Source organism: Callionymus lyra, chromosome 4, assembly GCF_982586985.1.
Source record: "Callionymus lyra chromosome 4, fCalLyr1.hap1.1, whole genome shotgun sequence".
Taxonomy (NCBI): domain Eukaryota; kingdom Metazoa; phylum Chordata; class Actinopteri; order Syngnathiformes; family Callionymidae; genus Callionymus; species Callionymus lyra.
In genome coordinates this window covers 35680641-35697134 of record NC_141821.1, presented here as the reverse complement: position 1 = coordinate 35697134, position 16494 = coordinate 35680641, and the positions used below count along the sequence as shown (strand labels likewise).

The window sequence follows — 16494 nt, the reverse complement described above, 5'->3', positions numbered from 1 at the left end:
CCAACTATAAAAAAAACAACTCAATAACTTAATAGCAGAGAATTGTTTTTAAATCGCATTTACCTATATGTGATCTTGTTTGGAAAGGTGAAGGTCTCCCCTACAACCTTGGCATGGGCTACAGCAGGAGGGCTTCCACACATGACAGGCTCACAGCCGATTCTGGGCACGCCCCATCTGCCATCTTTTCCACATGAAAGATTGGGGAACCCCTTGGGCGTATAGCCAGGCAGACACCTGTAAATGACGGTGTCTGGGAGGGTCGTGATGCCACCCTGCAGAACAGCATTTGTAACTGTTGGCGGGGCGGCATTGCAACTCCCCCGACTACACACAGGTATTCCAGGGCTCCACAGTCCAGCCTTCTGACACACAGCCTGAGTCGGGCCGAGAAGTCTGTATCCCTCATCACACTGAAAGTTGACCATGTTTCCACAGGAGAGATCTTGGCCATGAACTGCTCCATTTTTAACTACTGGGTTAGCACAGACACAAGGCCTACACTGAGGGACATTGCCAACCCAGAGGCCTTTAGCTGAGCATTTCAGAATGGGGTCTCCAATCACCTCATACCCATCGAAGCATATGTACTCAACTATGTCATCAAAGTTGAAACTGGAGCCATTAAGAAAGCCGTGGCTGATGTCCTCAGGTGGATCACAAGTGATGATTTCACATTTGGGGGCAGGTCGGTCCCAAAGTCCATCAGATTGACAAACACGTACAGCATCTCCTATAAGAGTGTAACCAACATGGCACTCATATTGAATCTTACTGTCAATCCCAAACTCAGCCCCTAGCAGGTAACCATTAGCCACTGGAGGTGGTCTCTTACATAAGGCAGGGACACAGGTTGGGTTTTCATTGCTCCAGGTGCCGTCAGATTGGCAAACACTGATTGACTTTTCTTTCAAGATAAAACCAGTTGGACAAATGAGTTTAATCTCATTCATATATGTGTAGTCCTCACCTTGATGACCTATAGTGATTGGAACTTTAGGGGGCCCACATGAAACCGGCTCACACAAAGGCTTATCTCCATTCCACTCTCCATTAGACTGGCAAATGATGGTGTCTGTACCTTTGATTATAAACCCTGGATGGCAATGATAGTTTAGGATTGCTGGATACACAAATGAGTTTCCACTCACTGTACCGTTAGCAATTGAACCTGGGTCACCACAGGAAACAGGGTGACAAACTGGAGCATCGTTTGTCCATAGTCGACCTGACAGACATTGGCGGAGAGGCTCTCCTCTAAGTTGATATCCTTCCTCACATGAATATTTGACCATACTGCCAAGAGACGTGTCTGTTACATTCACCCAGCCATGCTCTGGATTTAGAGGGGTCTCACACTCGGCCAGGACACAGGACGGAGCCGTGCCATTCCAACCCCCATTTTCTTGACAGACCAACCTAGTGGGGTTTGTGAGGTCATATCCTTGATGGCAACGGTACTCAATTATTGTCTGATGTAGGAAACTTAACTTCATAGGTGAGATTGAAGTCCTTGTGTCTTTTGCAGAGTAAGTTTCCGAGACATCCATTACTCGAACATAGTCCCCAAAGTCAATATGTGGAGGAAGACCACAGTCAGAGGGCACGCAAATGGGGACAGAGCTCGACCAACCATGCTCTTCACATGTAAGGTGATCCTGGCCAACTAGCTGGAAACCAGGATAACAACTGTAGAAAATGGTAACACCAAAACTGTGATCTTGACCTTCGACAAAGCCATTTTCAATAGGTAGAGGAGATGTGCAGGATATCTGTAGGCAAGCCGGAGGCACAAAATCCCATTTACCACTTGACAGACATTTAAGGGTCTCGGGACCTTGAAGACGGAATCCACGGCGACACATATAAGCGGCAGTGTGACCGAACTGGAGTTTTGTATAGACAACTTTTCCATTAGCAATCTGTTTAGGGAATGGGCATTCTATTGGTCGACAAGAAGGCACACTCCCGATCCAGTGTCCTTTTTCTCCACAAAGAATTGTAGAATTCCCCACTAAATTGTATCCAGTTCTGCAACTGTAAAGGGCTTTGCTTAGATACATTAAACCCTGAACATTAACAATACCATTTGAAATCTCTACAGGCTGAGGACATTCAACAGAAATACACTCTGGGGAGGGATGGCTCCACTGTCCATTGGCTAAACATGAAACAGAACCTTGATATTTTAACGTAAACCCATCCATGCACTTGTATGTTATGACCACGTTATATGGAAATGGAGGTGATGTTAATGAAGGGGAACCAAATAAAACTTCTGGTGGTGGTTTACAAAACACCTTTTTGCAGACAGGAAATGTGTCATTCCACTCCTGTGATGGCAAGCAGCGGATGATTGTAGCCCCTTCAATGGCATAGCCATCCCAACATGACAATTCAACAGTCCCAGACTCAGAATCCAGTCCTTTAAGAACCAAATGGTTCTCCTCAAGAGGTGGCTCTAGACACTGAACTGGTGAGCAATGTGGGCTTCGTATTTTATCCCACCTCCCGTACTTCAGGCAGGTCCAGATTGGGTCTCCAACAAGCTCATAACCCTGGTGACAAAAATATTCCACTTTGCGTCCAACTTGAAACTCTGCGCCTTTGTAGTACCCGTGACCTATGTTGGGTGGAGGATCACAGGTCAGTAGGATGCAGGTTGGTGGATCATTGTTGGACCACTGGCGGTTGGCTTGGCAGACTCTCTCTGGACGACCCATCAATCTGTACCCAGCATTGCAGGCATATGTCACCTTACTGTTGAAGGTAAATCGACCTCTGACCTGCAGCCAAAATCCCAGATTACTACAGTGTATAAACCATGGAATAATAAAATCTCTGATAAACATTTTAAAATATGAAAGATGTATATAGCACAAATATGAATTTAAATTTCAGGTAAGAATATCATTTGAAAAGTTAATTGTTAAATTTCATCCTACCTGTATGTATCCATTTTTAAGTGCAGGGGGAGCTGAGCATGATACTGGAACACAGATGGGCATGGGTCCTCCCCACTCGCCAGTTGCCAAACAGGTCCTTCTCTTCTCCCCTCGAATCAGAAAGCCTTTGTCACAGCTGTATGCAACAACAGCTCCAAAGCTGTAGTTGGTTCCAATCACATAGCCCCGATCAATACTATTCGGTTTGGAGCACCTAACTGGCACACAGCCAATGTTATACGGAGAAGGATCCCAATCCCCTCCCATCATGCATCTTAGTGTAGCAGGTGTGTTGAGCATGAAGCCCTCTTCACATTTGTAGGTTACTTCAGTGTTGCTGGTATATTTGGGTTTGCTGACTGAGTCCAATATGGCATGGGAGATGTCTGGAGGCTTTAGGCAGAAGTTTGCTATGCAGCAAGGAGCATTGAATCCTTCAGGGGGCGCCCACACTCCTTCCGCATTGCAAATCATCTTGGAATTGTTCCCTACAGTGTATCCATCAGTGCAGTAGTAGTTAGCAGTGTCCCCGAACAGCTGATGGCTCTCGTAGGGCTCTGCATGGTCAATGTCTGGTGGAGGGCCACATGAGCGAGGTACACACTGGGCAGAGTTGGAACTCCACTGGCCAGTCAGCAAACATTCTCTGGTTTCTAGGCCAATTAGAGTGTAACTGTCAAAGGAAAAGAAAAGGGCGGAAAACATGAAACCCTGTAGAAGACTACATCTTCAACTAACATAACAGAGCTTATTTACCCTTCTTTGCAGACATATTGCACTCTGCGCCCCACTTCATAGTTTTGGCCGACAGTCACTGCATCTTTCAGAGCTGCAGGTTCATTGCAAGTGAGACTGACACAACGGGGGGTTGGCTGGCTCCACTCTCCTGTTGCTTCACAAATCACCTCCATTTGACCCTGTGGTCTTGAAGTTGACAGAAAATGTAACATTCTTTATCCACTGATCCAACCAACTGTCAATAAAGATTCTGACATACTTGTATCCTTCACTGCAGGTATACACCACAACAGACTTGTAGAAGTTTGTGTCGAAGAGGTAGTCTGCATGGTCCACCACAGGGGGACTACCACATGAGACTGGATGGCAGATAGGTGGTGTCCCACTCCACCTTAGACTGGCAAGACACTGGAACTCGTAAGGAAACTGAGGCATGAACCCCTCCATGCAGCTGAAGGAGCAAAAAGACACTGTTGTTAAAATAATTTAAATCAGTTTATTAACATTGTGGAGGTCGTACCTGAAAGTCACTTTACTTCCATAAGTAAAATTACTTCCTTTCATGACAGAGTTCTCTGGGACAGTTGGCGGATGGCAGGAGAGAGCTGCACAAGATCCACGATTATTAGTGAAAGATGATATTTAAGGTATGCAGCGAAAAAAAAAAATCATTATCCAAAATGGAAATCTTGAGTAGTCAAAACAGTTCACAACCAGACATATTAAACGCACGTACACATTATATTAAGACAATTGAATCCAAGTGAGAAAGATATCTTCAACCTCGAGCTGCCTCAGGATTCACATGATAAGACACTCTGCTCAGGAGTTAATGTGATCATCTCTTTTGTTAGCAACACAGTTCTGAACCTTTGATTTAAATGTTAATAATGTGACATGGAGAAATTGAAAAAAGTAGATGGTGTTCTGGAGTCCATTATAATGTTATAGTGGGCTTCACTCCTCCTGCAGTAGCGAAGAACACCCTTCTACCTTCTTTATAGATGACTCTCTTGGAGGTGAAGACTTCCAGGATTGATGACGCTGCTTGACAAACCTTAATGCTTGCATAATCACAGCAGAGTGGCTGTGGTTATGGTAAACAATACTATAATCTACAGAAAAATGAAGTTTTTTCAGTGGGCGGGGCTTAAGCACATTTTCTAATGTAAACATTTAAATGAAAAGAGAGTTTTGTACAAACAGACACATACCGATGAGTATAATAGAGTTCCTAGGTCTATTTAAGAGACACTTAAATCACAAATTAATTCCTCTTTAAGAATTCAATCTCAGATCCTGTTCTTTGCTGAACAATTCCCTTGATGCAGTTTCTCTATTTAGACAGAGCAGGTCGCTAAATAATACAAAAGAAAAAGATGGAATCTGGTAAATGAATTAATAGAACTACACAAAAAGGACTGAGAGATTTGAATCAATATTGTTTCATCATTTAATTATATTTTAATAAGTCTTCCATTATGAGGAGTCAAAGCCTTGTGAAAGTTCTCAACTGTGTGATCTGAGTTGATCTAGCAAGAACACACCTAATGTCATGGAGCCAAGACCATTAATAAAACAAATCGTATGGAGCTCTAGGCAATGAACGCAATCAGAACCACAAATCAAGTTTTTTCAAACAGCAACTAGTTGGAGTTCATCCAAAGTGTATCATTGTTTTATTCATGCCCAGACTATTGGTTTGCTTTTATGATTATTTGTTCTTTATCTTCCCTCTAGGCCGGGTTATCACCATTAGGATTTACAACTGCTTTTTCCAACAGAGCTTCCTTGTTAGATAAACATTCAGATAAAAAAAATTAAATTAAATTGATATGTCATGACTCATGGGTTTGCGGTGGGTCAGTTTCATTGTCTACTGTGAATTATATTTTTGCCTGTGATGCCCACACTTTTCTAAATCATTCTTCAACTAGGAATGTTTATTCACATGGTATAAGCCCCAACTCACTCCTTTGCTTTGTATCCACCAGTTCAAAATATTTATCTCAAATGCATTATAATGAAGCACTACGTTAAATCAACATTTTTTAATGACAAATTAATAAAAGATCATCAAAATTACTAAAGAAGTTCAAATAAACTCTTTACCTTTGCAGAATGGTACGGCCTCATCCCAGCTCCCTGTTTCCAAACAGTGGAGGCGAGAGGAACCAGTGAGCTCGTAGCCAGTGTCACATCCAAAAACAACTTCACTGCCCATCATGAAGTTGCTTCCTTCCCTGTGGCCAAACTCGGGGGCCCCAGGGTTCTCACACTTTACTGGTTCTGGATTCAAATTAAAATAAAAAGACTACTTATAACCACAACTACCATAATAACCTTTCATATTGTCTATATTTGTGTTCTGTTCACCTGTGCAGTTCTTGCCATCGCCTCCATAAGGGTGGATGCAGGTGCAGGTGTAGGAGCCGTCAGTGTTGTAGCATTGAGCATGTTTATCACAGTCAGATCCCAGGGCACACTCATCCACATCTATTGAGACACAGGCGACAAACGTGGTTATGTGTTTAATGAAAGCAAGGCTTTGTGTGCGATATCATATATAGATTCAATCCAGTGTGCATTGAAGACTGACCTAGACAGGCCGGAGCATTTCCTCCCCACTTGCCACTGTTGGAACAGTGCACTTTAGCATCTCCCAGCAGGTAAAAGCCAGACTTGCATTGATAGACAATAGAATTGCCTGCATAGAAGTCTGTCCCCTGGTATAAACCATGCTCAAGGGAACGTGGGGCACCACACATTACCCCTAACGCACAAAAGGGACATCATCACTAGGTGATCACGACTTCTTAGTTTGATTAATATGGATTATAAGCAGCATATTTGAACTTTCACATTGAAAAACACATTTACGTTCACAGGTGGGTAAAGGATGGCTCCATTCTCCTTTATTTTGGCACTGAAGGACTGGCTCTCCTACAAGGTAAAAGCCAGGATCACATGACAGCTGAACTTGAGCCCCTGGGCTTACTTCCAGAGAAGAGGCATGGAGATGAGGCGTCGCACTTTCCAGTTTTGGACAATCTGTAAATAATTCCATTCATTCTTTGAATTCTCACAAAAGATACTGGCAAGATTCTACTTAATCAGATGACAAAAGGTCAACCATCAAAGTTACTCTTACCTGCACAGAAAATACTGTTATGGTTTACTTTTACACGACCCACCACACCACTGAGAAAGTCTGGCCAGGCCAGGACGTTTCCTCTATGGGTCACATGAGATGCTGGGCAGCTGCTAGCTAAGACCTTGATCTGCCGTGAGGTGAGAAGACATGTCATCATTCAACTTTTTGTAAACAAGAAAACTGTTTGATATTAAGGAATAGATGATGAAAAACAACTTTTTAGTTGTTTATCTGTACTGTAGCTGGTTCTATTACCCCTGCCAAGGAGGTTACCCTTCACACCAAACATGACAAGCATGTGCTTGAATGTAAAGTACATTTGTAAAGTCAGTGCTTCTTACAACACAACATCTGTAGAAAACGTTTTACATGAAATTGAAGATAAGACCATCTAAAGGATCTAATGTATTTATATTTTGAGAGACATCAGGAATAAGTTATTTTGCTAGAAACCAGAGACAACTTGGGTCCAAGTAGCCTGGTTACATGTGTCATCACATCAAAGCTAATTAAGATAAAGACAGCCTTAGTCAGCCCATTTGTTAAAATATCTGGTCCCTTGTGTAAATGAGTTTAACCTGATCTACAGACTCTAACTGCTTCTGCTCAAGCACCCTGACCCCACGGTAACAGGCAAATAATGTAAAATCTTTAGCAAACAATCATAAGGGTCCCTGGTTAGATGCTTAGTAAACTGACAGACTTTTTCTTCTCAAGCTAATTTTCAAACAATAGTTTTGACAAGTGATTTGACGTAAAGGTTTATAATTTTTAATCCTAATGAAATTTCTCGAGGTAGAGGTACGTCCTGTCTCAGTGTTTTTTCTAGTTTACAATTTTCTACCACAGAGTCCCATTTTTTTATGCTGCTCAAAAACAATGAGTGTAAACCTTATGCTGTGTATCACCTGCTGTGGTGTTAGAACTCGATCCCAGATGTTCAGTTGGCTCATGGAGCCAACAAAGGATTCAACAGGGTTGAAGCCCTCTCCTCTCTGATCCTGATCCTGTCCCAAAACCAGAGCTCCGCCACCTAGAGGACACAGAGAGCATAACATACGTGGTTACAAAGAAAGGCTTCTATAAGTTGATAATATGATTTTGTGATAATGTCGAGGATATCACTACACCTGGGATAACTGTGCCAACTGATAGGCCTTTGCCACCATCTGAAGGTCTGCCATTGATGTAGATTCTCCAGTCACCATCCCAGCTTCTCCATGACACCCCAACGTGGTACCAGTTGCCCGTGTTTACAGCAGGGCAGTCGGTGATTCGCTCTTTACCATTGACATACAGCACCCATCTGTCATGTTGATAAAAAAATTATTTAAAAAACCTGTCAGTGTTTGACCTTATACAGTTTCACAATTGAAGATATAGTGATCATGAATACTACAAAGCATACACTTAAATATTCATCTGACCCGTTATAGTCTATGAGAAGGAAGGCATTGTCGCTGCCCTCAACAGCGTAGGAAACTGGCGTGCCGTAATTGGTCGTGTCTGAAGACTTCATCCAGAAGGTGCACGTGATCTCCGTCAGCAATGGCATCACCCCGTCCATCATGACGTAACCGTGGATACCTGAGACCTCAAAGTCCAGGTTGAACGCAGAGGACATTTCTGACAAAACAACAAACAATAGTAAAACAGTGTTTTACTTTATCGGCCATCATGGCCACAGAAGTATATACATTATGGTCAGTGTAGAAACTGTACCATGAGAAATCAAATTATAACAGCAAATACATTCAATGTTTTCCAAGAGATATAGACATTACAAAACTGTCCCCAAACTACAGAGCACAGGATGGATACTGCCCACCTTAGCATTTAGCTCGGCCCCCTGAACAATACCTGAGAGGCATTTGAATTATTTCTATCGTATACAGTGTTTGACAAAATATTCTACATCTACCCTCATTTTTCTGCTCTCTCAGAATATCTGGTTTGAAAGATATTAACATTTTAGTGGAATTATTTTTTTTGTGGAAAACAATATATTTTTATGTTGTCACATGTGCGATCGTCGCACTTTTTATGTTTTTAACTGACCCTGGTACACATCACAGAAGGGAGAAGTTATGTGGCCCTCACAGGAAAAGGTTTGGGGACCCCCAGTTGTACAGCAACAATAAGTGGTCATGTATGGCTCAATACTATGGAAGTATTTCAGTTCAATTTCATGTTCTCTCTGACAACCCTGAAATAACACAAGGGATACCACAAACATGTTTTTTTTTTCAAGCCTTCGGGTCACCTTGACCTTGAGGTTACACAAGGTATACCACCAAGACATTTGTTTTCGGGCTGCCGAGTCAGAGTTAAAAAACAAGAACATTTTCAATAACGTTTTCTACCATTCAATATTCAGATGGCATTGATTTACTAGGTTAGTCTTTCAGGGGTGCTTTCATAGACTACACTTCCATCATATATCAATATATCAATTCAAGTAAGTTTTACCTTACCTTACCTTACCTTAATAAACAAAGCAATAGAAGTCTCACAAACAAACATTGTAACATTGTACAGTGTGGAAAGAGAATGTAAATACATTTTACGAATTCAATTTCCTCATGTTGATGTGGTGATGCAGTCCTATAGTACCTGTCTCACACCTGGTTCCATTGAACCCAGGAAGGCAGCGACAGGTGTAGGATGCCAGACCGTCCAGGCAGCTGGCCCCATTCACACAGGGGTTGGGATCACACTCGTCCACGTCCACTTCACAAAGCCAGCCTCTGTAGCCCTCAGCACACTGACACCTGGTCCACACATGTGAAAATAGTACATGAACACCTGTTTTCATCTACACAGAACTACCTTTAATAACCTGAAGCTGTTGAGGTCATCTGAACAGGAACCTCCATTAAGGCAGGGGGCGCTCACACATTCATCAATGTCGATCTCACAGCTATCGCCAGAGAAGCCGACAGCGCAGATGCAAGTGTAACTGCTGATGAAGTCCTCACACACTCCACCGTTCAGACAAGGGTTTGAAAGACATTCATCGATTTCAAGCTCACAACGGGAACCTGCAGAAACAAGGACAAAGACAGACACATGAATGTAAATAATCTGTTTCAGCTGACCAACATCTTGGAAACAAAACTGACAGTAATAAATGCATAAAAAAAATGGTATTTCGTTTGCTGGAAAAAAAAGGTTGAAAATGTAAAATGATAAGATGAGTACAAAAAAAGGAGGTATTTTTAAAGTATTATGGTAAAGAAATGTTTTCTTTATTATAATATAATACATGTTTCTTCACAATATGAAAAATGAACAATTATTTGATTTATTTCTTTGTAATTTTATCCCCAATTTATGGTTGTTTTTCTTTAAATAATAACAAAAAGTAAGACATTTAAGGGCCAGTCACAGCAAAGATCCCATCATAACTTTAACAGCACTCCTCAGGTTTAGTGCCATAAATATTTTAAATATCTTGTCACTGACTTTGATCACACAAGATCAAACAATTCTTGCTCATATATTGTGTGTTGTGAGTAAAAGTCACAATGCTACTGCCACCTGCTGTCCAATTGAGTTCCTTCGTATCAATGACGTTTCCATTTTTGTACTATAGATGAATTAAATGTACTTCCATCATGCATTTCTAATCTCTAATTTTAAAAATATGTCCAAAAATTCTCAAATAAATAATCTATCCATCCATCAATCCTTGTCCGTCTCTTACCTGTAAAACCACTAGAACAGCTGCAGGTAAATCTGTTAAGTTCGTCGACACAGACACCGTCATTTAGACACGGTGAAGAAACACACTCGTTCACTTCCGCTTCACAGAGATGGCCTGCAGCAAATAATAAAACATTGAAAGATAAATAAATCACATCACGAGGACATTTACAGTTTCAAGTGCGTGATACAAACCTAAATATCCAGGCTTGCACTGACACTGGAATTGACCCAAACCATCTTCACACAGGCCTCCGTTCTGACACGGAGCCGAGTCACACTCGTCAACGTTGACCTCACACTTGGCACCTGTGGTGAGACATGCAGTTCAGACGCGTCACTACCAAACATGAGTTCAAATGTAACATAATCTATACAAATACCTCATATCAAAGGTTACATACCGGTGAAGCCAGACATGCAAGTGCAGACGTATCCGGCTCCGACCTCTTCACACGTTCCCTCATTTTGACAAGGGTTGAGGAAGCACTCGTGGAACACCTGCATAAAATCAAAGTACCACATATATCAAGCTCAATTTAAGGCAAACTTCCATGCAGACATCAATCTACAGGTTAAATAATCCCAAAATGTTTTTCATTCGTTCACTTTTCTGTCGTAACGTTTTGGCTAGTAGGTTTTATGACCTGACTGCTGGCCTGGTAGTCTTCCACCACTTCCACCTCTGGAGCTGCAGTTACACTCTCCTCTTTTGGAAGAAAACTGGAGCCAAAACCTATACAAAAGAGAAACAAAAGAAAGGTCTGGATCAACTGAGCAAAGTCCACAACCACTGTTTGTTCACACACTTGAGACATCCAGTTTTCCAGGAAAATAGTCCAATTTATTACTTTCTTCCTGATAAGTAGAAATAATCCCCTTTCCAACAGCAACACAATTTTCTCATCACACAGTCAGACATATTCCAGATGTGGCTCTTTTAGTGATGTTTCCAACCAGCTCAAATAGCTCAAAACTAAACCGAGTCACATCGTTTTTTGTTGGATTCATTTTGAGCTGAATTGTTGCTACCACTTAATTGATTCCGGAGATTATTAAACATAATTACAGTCATTGTTGTATATTCGAGCAAATAAAAAAGGAGGTTCTATTAATGCTTATTCCGGCGACCCCGCATGGCAGAAAAGTGCAACTGCAATGACATTAAATCGCAGAAATGCATGCAAAAATTACAAAATTAGGTTACTGAAAAAAACACACATTTTGAGTCATCATTATAATCTGACTACTGGGATGTGGTAACATGTAAACAGATTATATTCAACAAAACCATTTTTATTTTCCCCTTTTTAATAAACTGATTTGAATTTTGTTTTGTTTCATTAAAGCAGTATTACAGGGGGTTGAAACACATTAGAGATTGGATACATTAATGTGCCTCACAGTGTCAGAATAGTGTAATAGTGCAATGTTGTGGAACCTCTATTTTAAGATACTGCATGCACATCCGTTCTAAAAACAAGATAACTTGTGTTTTTGTATTTTTCTTGGTAACATAGATAGATACATGGACACTCGCAAAAAATAGTTATACTAGATGATTACATGACTGTTCAAACTAATATATATATAAAGTGAGTTGAAATGTCTTACTGGAGCAGTGCTGGATGGTGGTGGCTCCAGTGACCGTGGTGGTGCCGTAGAACGGACAAGAGAGACAATACGATCGTCCATGTTCAGGTTGGTAATAATCTCTTGGACAAGGATAACATGGAACCAGGCCAGTGCGGGAGAAATGACCTGCTGGACAAGGAACTGAGAGTGATGGAGAGGGAAACAGACGCTGTTAGTTCCAGGATCAGTAAACAGATTTATTCCACTGTAACACAAACCACCTCCACACTCTGTATCATCTACGGCACCCCTGGTCACAGTTGAAGTCTCATCAGGACAGACTGTACACTCTCTGGCACCAAACCCCGCCTGGAAGTGACCCAACGGACACGACTCACAGATCTCTAGTCCATTTAAAGAATGGCTTCCTGGCTTACACTGCCCTGCCATCAGTTACAACGGATAATACAATCAGTGTGAATTCATCAAAACACAGAAAATCCATCAGTAGATTAAACATATTCTAGACTTTAGAAATAAAAAGGACTCCCTCGACATACCTTTGCACTCAGCCAAGCTGCGGGAGTGCAGGTACGCCGTAGACATGCCTTCTGGACAGGACTTGCACTCCATCTGACCCTCCTGGTCTTGGTAGGAACCCAACCAGCAGCTCTCGCACTCGTGATATTCCAGAGAGAAGTAAGTGCCTACAGGACACAAGACTGGAGCAGCAGACACCATTAATGAAGGAAACATGTTGTTTATTAATTCACTCAACATACCGCACATCCTGCCCTTGAGCACAGAGCCAGGTCTACAGTACAGAGAGGCTCTCTTGCTCTCCAGTGACTTGGGATCGGCGACTATCATCTCAGAGGACACGTGAAAGCTGCTCAATGGCTGCCGGGCCAGAGTTCGCTTCAAGCGGTTCGTGAGCTGCTCCAGAGTTCGCAGGAGTCTCCTCTGATTGGCCGCCTCTATGGAGTCATTCCTGGACAGTGGCAGAGGGATGCTTGCTGGGAAAATGACAGAAAGAAATTTGAAATGTGGTCAGTCGTGTGATGAATCTTCAGATGGAGGACAGGATCTTTATTAAGTTGAATAAGTGTTGAAACAGAATAACCTCTAAATTGAAAACGAATAAAGTTACCTGGAAGATTAAATCTTTTCCCCTAAAATAATCTGCTTGTGTTTTTTATTGACACTACACTCATAGATAATCAATTTAATTATCTAATAATTACTATGACAAATAACTTTAGTGATGTCTGCGGCTACATGAAAATATACCTTTTTTTGTTTACAAAATTAAGTAATGCATTATAAAGTTAAGAAAGCACAGGAACTTGATTTGAGGTATAAAATAACAAAAAAAAAGATCCTTTTTCCTTTAAAAAAAATGAAGAAAGCAGCATTATGTAAGATTGACACATTATTTATGGCTCCCCAGTGTCAGAATGGTGTAACTGCATGTGATGTAAGGTACACTTGTCTACCAAACAAGAAATATATTAATATATATATATGTTGTGTCAGCTTCTGGGTTTTATTTCCTGTTAATTTTAGAAAGTCTCTCAGTAGTCCATATGAAAACTCTGACCCAATGGCGTCACATGACACTCACAGAATCTCCTGGTGGGTCATCAAGAGAAAATTTACCATGTGAGTGTCAGCTATAAAATAATAGTTTGAGAGTTCTACTACATGAGTAATGACTATCATTGTTGAAAATAATAAATATCTCTCATCTCATACTTCCAGATGAACCTTTTCTATTCACCTGTGATGTTAAAAAAAATCTGTATCTTCTGGTCTCTAGTGGGTCCTGTGAACTTTCTGTGTCTTTTGGAGCGTTGGCGAGTTTGTACTCCAGCATCCTGCTGCTGACTTGATGTCTGCTGTTTCCCAGTTGCAAAGCCTGATTCAAAGTAGGCGTAGTCCTGAGTTCCTCGAGGATTCCAACCACCTGGTACTGAGAGAACAGTGGAGAAACTTGTTAAACTCCTTAATATTATGGGAACATGTCTGTATTGATCATACCAATAGAAAATCCGTTCTCATAGTCATAGTTGTACTCCAGACATTGACCCTGGGGAATCATCTCAAGTTTGCAGGTGACATCATCACTGCTACAAATATTGGGGAGCTGAGGAGAGCCATAAAAAAGGTAGTCATGGCACACAAAGATACATTAACTTAAGTGTGAGTGTGGCCTCTCACCCAACTCTTCAGTTTGGTGTTTAACTCGCCCGCGAATAACTTCACCAGGTCCACATCATCACAATGTGCGGCCTTGAACAGCATTTCAAAAGGCTTGAACCCATTGTTCGCCACTCGTTTCACTGCCAGGAGGAGAATTGGGATTATGAGTTTAGCCAACACAAACAATGACAAAGTGAATAAGATCAATGATTTACTCACCTGAGCAATCGGGTCTTTCAGAGGAGTATGGCGGCTCCCACACACCGTTAAACGGGCAGAAGTAGCTGTGAACTGCATCCTGGGTGATGCTGTAGCCGTCTTTACAGTGAAGAGTGCAGTTTACTCCTTCCTCCTCTTCCACGCAGATGAACTCTCCATTTGCTGGGATGTATGGCTGGTCACATGTGGTGCCTGGAAAAAAAACGTTTAATTAACACATTAAAAACACTTCACTGAGTAACTGCTACTATCATGTCAACCTAAATAACACTTAAGTCTTTAACTGAAATGACCTCACAACAGGTTTTGCTTCAGAAAAGGGAGTTAAGGAGAAAAAAAAATGACTGAACTGCAACTGCGCTGAAAATGACTGTAAGAAAAGACAACTTTACTGCTTTGGAGAAACATCGTTCATTAATCCCTAATAGTAAAAGTACAGGTGCTCTGTTGAAGTCTGAAAAAGGTTGTTAAACATGAGTTCTACAGAATCAGCACCTCAATTAAAAATGCTTAAAGTATTGTAAAATAATATATATATATATAAAGGTTGGATAAAAATGTGTTATATTTCAAAATCTTGGGCACCTTGCACGGTGACGGTGAGGTTGCAAATGCGGCTGTTTCCTGCAGCATCTGTGGCAGTGAACTGGACCAACGTCTCTCCTACTGGAAAAAGGGATCCTGGAACATGGCTGCTGCTCACACTGAGGCGCCCACCTACAACAACAAATATAGATACAGATTGTAGCACCTCTAGGATTTACTGCATTCTTTCCCAAGACATTCAATAAAACATTAGTTTGTTAACCGCTTAAAACAGATTCATATTGTTTACTATGATATCCACTCTTTCCACTAGAGGTCACCATAGTAACCATGATCTTATTTAAAGAGCAACCGCTCAACTCAGAATGTAACTCTTATTTAGCTTCGTGCCACTATTACCATCAGCTCTGCTAACAGGTCTGAAATGAGTCCAGTATCGTGTTACAAGAATAACAAAGTGAGCTGACACATGTCTGCTGTCCCCCTGTGTATTTCCCTGTGTGTGTGTTTGTACATGAGTGTGTCTAGAGGGTCTATATTTAGCTCTGGCATCAGGGTGTGGGCCTGGAAAAACAAAACATTGACGTCGAGCTGTGCTGGGCTGACGTCTTGTGGCACCAGGGCAGCCACAGTAGCCTGTCATTACACGGGCTTGTGTGCGAGTGGTGCTGGAGGAGGACACACCTCCGAGGACAGGTGATCAGTTTGGCTTTCAAGATTCAAGATTCAAAGCGTTTATTGTCACTGGTACTGTGTACCATGACATTCTTTCTTTGTTCCCCCAACAAAAATGCACACTATAAATACATATACATTTGAAAGAACTACAATCTAAAAACACAGCAACATAAAAGCGTAAAAACAAGTAAAAGTAAAATCGGTGCAAGAGTTGTCGGCATGAGGTATATGGTTGATTGTCTGATGGCCGTTGGAAAGAAAGAGTTTTTCAGTCTCGTTGTTCTACACTTCAGGGCAGGAGTGTTAACATATGTGAGGTCCTTTCTTAGTAGGTCTCAGTGTTTTGGACCAACATGTGAAGTATAAATAAATAAATTGTATTTTGACTTTGGACCCCATAGGGGCACATACAGTATATTTTAATAATCACTCAAGTCTTTTTCGTTGTTTTGGCACAAAAAGTGCTTGTTATCAGAAATGGACAGTGTTTTTCACTCTTGTCATCACGTAAAAAATCTTCTCCAAAAATTAATGAATTCACAGTTGTTTTTCAAATGCTACGAGTTATTATGAGTCAGATTTCATCATATCAAAAACATCTATTGTCATTATTGTTGAAAAAAAAATTACAAAAAATACAACCTGGAATTGTATGAAGTGTTGTGAAATACATTATAGAATCAAACTAATTAAATAAATATAAATAATATAAGATGTATACAATACTATAAA

General features: G+C 41.2%; 1 protein-coding gene across 1 annotated transcript in view; it reads right to left on the bottom strand.

Moving 5' to 3' along the window:
* Positions 1–16494, bottom strand: part of svep1 (sushi, von Willebrand factor type A, EGF and pentraxin domain containing 1) — a 55119-nt gene that overhangs the window by 7221 nt on the left and 31404 nt on the right. The window contains exons 11-38 of the mRNA XM_087790052.1: positions 15124–15255; positions 14539–14730; positions 14338–14459; positions 14158–14263; positions 13898–14089; positions 12900–13133; positions 12678–12839; positions 12399–12560; positions 12157–12318; positions 11190–11278; positions 10947–11043; positions 10738–10851; positions 10544–10657; positions 9677–9878; positions 9451–9608; positions 8265–8463; positions 7968–8143; positions 7746–7870; positions 6835–6964; positions 6564–6734; positions 6283–6456; positions 6060–6179; positions 5796–5972; positions 4204–4288; positions 3943–4134; positions 3702–3869; positions 2946–3618; positions 64–2786 (exon numbers count right to left, since the gene is read on the bottom strand). Coding sequence (XP_087646178.1) covers positions 64–2786; positions 2946–3618; positions 3702–3869; positions 3943–4134; positions 4204–4288; positions 5796–5972; positions 6060–6179; positions 6283–6456; positions 6564–6734; positions 6835–6964; positions 7746–7870; positions 7968–8143; positions 8265–8463; positions 9451–9608; positions 9677–9878; positions 10544–10657; positions 10738–10851; positions 10947–11043; positions 11190–11278; positions 12157–12318; positions 12399–12560; positions 12678–12839; positions 12900–13133; positions 13898–14089; positions 14158–14263; positions 14338–14459; positions 14539–14730; positions 15124–15255 — 7351 coding nt within the window. The remainder of the gene's footprint in view (positions 1–63; positions 2787–2945; positions 3619–3701; positions 3870–3942; positions 4135–4203; positions 4289–5795; positions 5973–6059; positions 6180–6282; positions 6457–6563; positions 6735–6834; positions 6965–7745; positions 7871–7967; positions 8144–8264; positions 8464–9450; positions 9609–9676; positions 9879–10543; positions 10658–10737; positions 10852–10946; positions 11044–11189; positions 11279–12156; positions 12319–12398; positions 12561–12677; positions 12840–12899; positions 13134–13897; positions 14090–14157; positions 14264–14337; positions 14460–14538; positions 14731–15123; positions 15256–16494) is intronic.